The sequence below is a fragment of the Tarenaya hassleriana genome, unplaced genomic scaffold, assembly GCF_000463585.1.
Source record: "Tarenaya hassleriana unplaced genomic scaffold, ASM46358v1 Cleome12, whole genome shotgun sequence".
NCBI lineage: Eukaryota > Viridiplantae > Streptophyta > Magnoliopsida > Brassicales > Cleomaceae > Tarenaya > Tarenaya hassleriana.
This window is the reverse complement of record NW_010962392.1, coordinates 3,064,746-3,071,526: the sequence shown is the minus strand read 5'-3', so window position 1 is coordinate 3,071,526 and position 6,781 is coordinate 3,064,746. Positions and strand designations below refer to the sequence as shown.

Here is a 6,781-nt window from a genome sequence, read left to right as displayed (position 1 = left end):
AGAGTGTTGGGCACAGGTGGAAGCTCGCCCCTTCCGATCCTAAACAGAGCTTGAGCCTGTGATTTTGTAAAGAGCAGAAAAGGAGAGTCTTTTCATGTTTTGTATGCTCCGAGCAAGTGAAAGAGTGAAAGCAACACTAAACCACAAACACAATCCAATGGGTCCTTCTCTAAGTATGTGCATCAATTGCAAATGCAAACCCGCCTCAACATGTTTACCAGTCAACACCATGGAAAAAAAGTGGAACCATAAGACAACTAGTAAAACTCACAGGTTCCAGACCAGAGTACGGGATTTGACCCGTAAGCATCTCCAACACGCTGCAGCCTAGACTCCATATGTCAGCAGAACGCCCATACCCATCGTTTGTCTTCCTGTTTATCACCTGAAATTATAAGTTCTAATCAGGAATCGCCAACACAAACACAGTCCTTATAGAATTGGAACCTCAAATTATTTATTATCACTGACAAGGGGTTCTTTACACTGGTGAATTTCTCAGGAACACTGCTGAAAAGATGCTTATAATAACAACCCAGGGTTAAGTTACTTTACAAGAGAGGAACATACCAAACAAACATTCTTTCAAAGTGAATGCCACAAATTCACAATACTTGATTGCAACATTTGTGGTGAAGCATGGTCAACTTATGAATAAAACAGGAATAAAAAAATATCCTCAACCAAAGAGATAACTTGTACTTTCTCTTGAAGTGTACATTATCATCAAATGAGCTCATTTGAAAATGGGAAGAACAAGTACGATTATCCATAGCAATGGTTACAGTACAGTTGAAGTCATACCTCTGGAGCCATCCAGAATGGAGTTCCCTTGCAGGACTTAATATCATTCAATTTCGTCACCTAAGTAACAAAATGAACACTAACATTAGCATACAAGTTGTCGCTCAACGAAAAACATTTGAGATGGGAAATAGAAAAGGACCTTTGCCAATCCAAAATCTGCAAGTTTCACCAATCCATTTGCATGAACTAGTATATTTGCACATTTTATGTCCCTTCATTGCATGGGACAAGAATTAGCTTAAGAAAAGGATGATTTGGCGAAATGCAGTAACGACTGTGAGAAAGAGAAGTTTATCTGCTTTTCTCACCGGTGGATAAAGCCTTGATCATGGAGAAACTTCAAACCATGGAGAATTTGCCTCGTGTAAGCGGATACCTGGGAGTCTCCGAGTTGATACGTCTTATAGAGGCTTAGAAGGGACCCTTTGCTAACAAGCTCAAGAAAAATGTACAGATTCGATCCATCCTGCAAACAGCAGTATGTAGGAAATAGTCAGAGTCAACAGACAAGCAGATAGAAAAAACTATTCAGAAAAACATAAAGGAGGGGACCGTACCCTGCATGTACCTCGATACCGCACAATGTTTGGATGGTTAAGCTGACTCAGAAGTGTGATCTCCTGGAGAAAACGGAGAAGTGTGAACTAAGTGAGAGGAGCTTATTAATAAAGACGCTACATCTTTACGAAGATCAAAACTGCAAATACAACAACCGGGCTGCAATTTTTCTCACCCACTCAAGTTGTTGTATGCATTCTTGAGCTTGACTTCCTTGATCAAGTAATGAGACTTCCTTGATGGCAATGAAATCTCCATTTCTGCAGAAGTTATAAGCATCAGTAGAAAGTAATGTAATCTCCCAAGACATGAAAAGTTAACTTGTGGTAAAAGCAAAAGTGTCCCATTTGTGCAGAATGCAGATAGTCTAAAGATTTCCCCTTTCTAGCAAAGAGAAGCAATTTGCCTTTTTTGTCAATCTACCGATGTTCATCTTAACCACTAGTTTTAGCTATGAATCTATGATGTTAAGTTATTTAACATTTCATGATTCCAAGGGGGTCATTGTTCTTTAGTTGATCTTAGCCAAGCATCAGAGTTCAACGGACACCAATTAAGGAACCAACACTTGATGACTTACCCAGCAATTCCTTCATAGACAGTGCCAAACGACCCTTGTCCCAGACGCTGACCCTTCTGCCAAGACGTGATGATAGACAAGGGTGGATAATTTGGTGAAGGAGACATCGTGCTCGAAGTGTCACAGTCGTTTGTAGTGAAGGAGCATGATTCGTCAGCTGTATCCCCCGACTGAAGAGCACTCCCTTTGTCATGCCTGTCTGCTTTTGTCTCTTCCTTCTCTGCATCTCCACCCACTTTTTCTTCACTATAGCCATCGTCAGAAGACGACGAGGAGACCGGCCGCTGATTCGCCTCGGACGAACGTCCTGGTCCACTATCCGGTGCAAAACTCCGTAAGAAATCCCAAGAAGAACACCGCGGATCGATCGGGGGCGGTAGTTTCATCGGCGGAGGGGGCTTCAGTAACGGTGGTCTTATGCCCTTGATCCCGCTACCCTCGGCAGTGGCAGAGAATCCTGTGGACTGGACCAAGCCGATCCGAGTTAGGTCGACAAGACTCGTGTTCCACTCTTTCAACTCACTCGACTCCGGACGCGTGGACTCAGTATCGTCCCGTTCCGCAGAACTACCAGCAACAATACAACGAGAATAAGCTTCGCCCACCTCCTCCGCCTGAATTTTCAGACTATCGAGCCCGAGAGACCTTAACCTCGGGAGAACATCCGAGGAGGATCGCTTCCTGCTCGCTTCCCACACCTCGACAGGGATGCCGAAATCATCGGGGCTTGCAATCCCAAGCGTCTGGCAAATCCGATCCATCTCGCCCTCTCCGCCGCCGATTCTGAAGCTGGTAGGAGGAAGATCCAGAGAACGCGTGAAGAGGGAAGAAGCCGATGGAGACACGGAGTCCTCGGCGGAGGAACAAGACGACGCGGCCGGGCGCTCGAGCCGCCGGCTCGCGAGGCCCTTCATCCGGCTGCGGTCCATTGGAGCAGACGAACTCTTCCTACGACCGAAAATCCGGGGAAGATTAGGCATAGGAAGCTACGTCCATGTGCAGCTCTCCCAGTTCCAACTCAAACCGAGAGCATCTTCTGCTTGTAATCAAGCAGATAGCGATCACTTCATCCAATTTAGGAAATTTTCCGACAGTTTCCCGAGAAAATCGAGGAAGAAAAAGTGAAGAAGGAGAAGAATGGGAAACGGAGGGAACGGTAAAGGTAACGGCGTTGAAAGATAAGCGAAACACGGTCTGTGTGGAATAATAATTATCCCAGGTACCTCAATTGACTGTTACCCTTTTTTAATATTTATTTTATTTTATTTGGAGGAAAATACATGATTGGATATTTCAATGGGCGTGGGCCCCATGCAAATATCTTTGGACTCAGGATCTATTATTGGGCTTTAAATGGGCCTTCGTTATAATAGGCCCATGCACTTCAAATTAACGGCTGCTTTTGTCCTTCCCCTTAGCTATATTACATTTTTTTTTAATCATCTTCTCTTTTCTTATAGAATAGATTTCTCGCTCGCGCAACCCTTTTCCAAAGTTTGAGGAGTTCAACTATATGGCAAACGCCACCGGCATCCATTGGCATTCCCCACGAAAAGAAAAGAAAAAAACTAAAACTGAAATAAATAAACTACTACAATAGAATATTCTCATTTACACAATTATTATGAAATATAAAAATATTGTTGTGTAAAAAATTGAAAATAAAACTGCTTAATATTCAACATAAAAGAGAACAATTTTATAAGGTTTATGAAAAAATGCCAAGATTTTCGCTATAGGAAACTAATTTTTTTTATATTTATTATAAGATACAAAGATTATATTTTATAAAACTCTTAAATATCAAATTTGAATAGTTCAACCGGTAAGATGTAGATGTTTAGCATCTATTACACTCTCAATTCGAACACTCAAATTTAAAATAGATATTCATACGAATTTTTCTAATTCTGATATCAATCTAAATTTCGACCAATAATATTTAATTATTAAAAAAATTTGTATGATTTGGTATGAAACAGTTGGAGTCATGCATTTCATTATTAAACGTCTAAAATTTATTTATAAAAATTCATATATTTATTTAAAAAAAATTTAATTTGAATATTTATGTGAGATTTTATTATTAAACGTCTAATACGCGAGCGCATATAGGGTAGTTAGGCCCATTAAATACCCAAAAACGAAAAATATTTCCGGTGCTCATATATGCGTTAACATAAATAATATATATTATTCGTATAATAATAATAAAATCGATTTTCTTCAGAGAGGCTGTTGTTTCTTCATACGTTTCATTCCTCTCAGGTATTCCTGAAACGCACAATTACACAATACCAAAAAGAAATCTTGTTCGCCTCCTTTCTTCTACCAGTCTTCACTACCCATCGCAAAAACCCTAATTTTCTCTTCGCACCTGCCCCCTGGAAGCCCTAATTCCCTCTCCAATCCTTTGTTCTTCCGCTGTTCTCCACATCGCTCCTCGAAAACCCGTTTCCTCTTTGCTATTTTTCTCACGCGAGGAAGAAGCCATTTTTTGGATTGAGCGATTGCGTTTGCGGAACACCTGTGTCCTGCGTATGAACGAACAATCTCTATCTGGGTTAGGGTTATTCTGCGTTCTCTCTCTTCCCCTGCGGTCGCTTGATCTTTCCCCGTTCATGTTTCTCGTTCGTGTTCTCCTAATGATGTGTTGAACGAATTCTGCGCCGTCTCGAACCCTAGGGCCTGGGCTGATTCCATATCGAGTGTGGTAATCATACATGGAGATATATGCGTAGGTGTTAGGGTTTCTGGTTGAGGCGATTGTTGAGCCGTGGTGCCATCACTGTAATTTTGGGTACGGCATTGGTATTTCATTGTTGAACTGGGTTATAGTTGCGAAGTAGGTTGCAAGAACAATTCCCTTTCTTTCTTCCCCATTATATAACAGGTGGGTGGATTCCTGTGTCGTGCCTTCTCTCGATTCTTCCTTAGGTTGAGGCTATTATAGTTTGAGTTTGGATTGTCTAACAATCCATCTGGGTGAGATGTGGAGGTGAAGAGGGTATCCATCACCTCTTTTATTCATAAGATTCGGATTTCGCACAATACATTCCGATTCGTGGGTAAGTTACAATTGAGTTTGAGTGACTAGACGGCGGTAGGTGATTAGATGAATGAGAGAACTAGGATAGGTTATACCAGTTGTGGGTTTTGTACGGGAAGAAAACCTTTGTTTTTTTTCCTGGGGATATGAAGGAAGGTCAGAGAAGTGTTCCTTTTTGTTCTATCTGATGATGTGCAGTCCTAATGGCAAGAAGTGAACCCTCGTTAGCTCCGGAATGGTTGAGAACCGCAGGGAGTGCTTCTGTTGGTGGGAGCTTATCATCTTCCCCTCATTCAGGTATGCTCGAGTCTTCATATTTAGCTTCTTTTTTCGTTTTAATCTGTATTGTTTGGTTGATGGTAATTTTATATTTGTTTTCTTGTTTAGATTCTGCTTCGTCACCGCATAGTAGCAGGAATAGGAATTCTAGTAGCAAAGGTGATATCAATACAATTCGATCCCCTTTTCTTGATCGGTCATCTTCCACTAATTCACGGAGAGGTTCTGGTGGGTCTTCAAAACATGCATATAGTAGTTTTAACTTCAGTAGGAGTCATCGAGATAAGGATCGTAGCAGGGAGAAGGATAGATTAAGCTACATGGATCCATGGGAAAGTGATACTTTCCCTTTTGGAAGTGTCTTAACTGGTAAGGATCAGGAGCAATTGAGACGATCACATTCAACCATCACTAGGAAACAGGGTGATCATCTGTCTCGAGGATTTGCAGTGGGCTTGAAAAATGGTGGCCACACTAACCTATACAATGAAAATGGTATGCTTCCTGGACCTACTATCGGCAATAGCTTTCAGAAAATTGGTTTCGATAAGGATTTTCCTTCTCTTGGAACTGAAGATAGGCATGGGGGGCAAGATGTTTTAAGAGTCTCATCTCCTGGTCTTAGTTCTGCTGTTCAGAGCTTGCCTGTTGGTAGCTCCACTTTGATTGGCGGGGAAGGTTGGACATCGGCTTTGGCTGAGGTGCCCAATGTCATTGAGAAGAGTGGCACTGGGGCATTACTGTCCCCTCGAGCAACGGTTGCTACCTCGGGTACTTTAACGGGAACTACTGGTCTTAACATGGCTGAAGCACTGGTGCAAGCTCCAGCCAGAACTCGTACCCCGCCCCAGGTAAGGGTGGCAAGACTTGCATATTTTGTATATCTATATCGCAACTTAATTTGTCTGTTTGTCTGATATATTGTTATGATTTTCAGGGATCTGTAAAGATGCAAAGACTCGAGGAATTGACTATTAAGCAATCGAGGCAGTTGATACCAGTTGTACCTTCGGCACCAAAGGGTTCGGTAAGATTCCCCCCCCCCCTATTAATCTTATTGCCTCGTTTTACTATGGGCTATCTTCAATATGTATTGGTTTATCTCTCAGATTCTGAATTCTTCTGATAAATCCAAGACTAAACAAGTGGTTCGAGCTGGTGAAATCGGTCCTGCTGCTTCAAGGAATGCCCAACAACAGCCCACTGCACTGCTCAATACGTTCCAGTCTAATCTCAGTGGGCAGACCAAGGCCGACACATCAAAGAAGCTACTGGTTCTCAAGCCTGCTAGAGAAAATTGTGTCCCTTCTGTTAAAGAGTCTGCAAGTCCTAGCAGTAATACCAACACTCGAGTAGCTACTGCCCAGCTAACTGTTACTCCCTCCACAATATCTGCTACGGTGAGAAGTACGAATAGCCCGAAGGAGATTAAAGGATCCTCCTTGAGCACGATATCGGGGCAAACCATTGAGAAAAGACCTTCCTCGTCTCAAACTCAGAGCAGGAAT

General features: G+C 42.2%; 2 protein-coding genes across 4 annotated transcripts in view; one reads left to right on the top strand and one right to left on the bottom strand.

Moving 5' to 3' along the window:
- The window catches only part of LOC104807027 (mitogen-activated protein kinase kinase kinase 1-like), a 3,901-nt gene extending 1,027 nt beyond the window's left edge, over positions 1–2,874 (bottom strand). The window contains exons 1-8 of the mRNA XM_010532136.1: positions 1,946–2,874; positions 1,541–1,625; positions 1,365–1,427; positions 1,116–1,273; positions 947–1,019; positions 805–864; positions 272–385; positions 5–56 (exon numbers count right to left, since the gene is read on the bottom strand). Of these exons, the coding sequence (XP_010530438.1) occupies positions 5–56; positions 272–385; positions 805–864; positions 947–1,019; positions 1,116–1,273; positions 1,365–1,427; positions 1,541–1,625; positions 1,946–2,874 (1,534 nt within the window). The remainder of the gene's footprint in view (positions 1–4; positions 57–271; positions 386–804; positions 865–946; positions 1,020–1,115; positions 1,274–1,364; positions 1,428–1,540; positions 1,626–1,945) is intronic.
- A 1,314-nt stretch (positions 2,875–4,188) lies between these two features.
- LOC104806809 overlaps positions 4,189–6,781 on the top strand; it is a 3,610-nt gene continuing 1,017 nt past the window's right edge. For 2 of the 3 annotated variants that reach the window (XM_019201760.1, XM_010531882.2), the window contains exons 1-4: positions 4,189–5,291; positions 5,382–6,124; positions 6,211–6,300; positions 6,383–6,777. In XM_019201760.1, coding sequence (XP_019057305.1) covers positions 5,198–5,291; positions 5,382–6,124; positions 6,211–6,300; positions 6,383–6,777 — 1,322 coding nt within the window. In that variant the 5' untranslated portion in view covers positions 4,189–5,197. The remainder of the gene's footprint in view (positions 5,292–5,381; positions 6,125–6,210; positions 6,301–6,382; positions 6,778–6,781) is intronic. The other variant, XM_019201759.1, reaches the window with a different exon arrangement.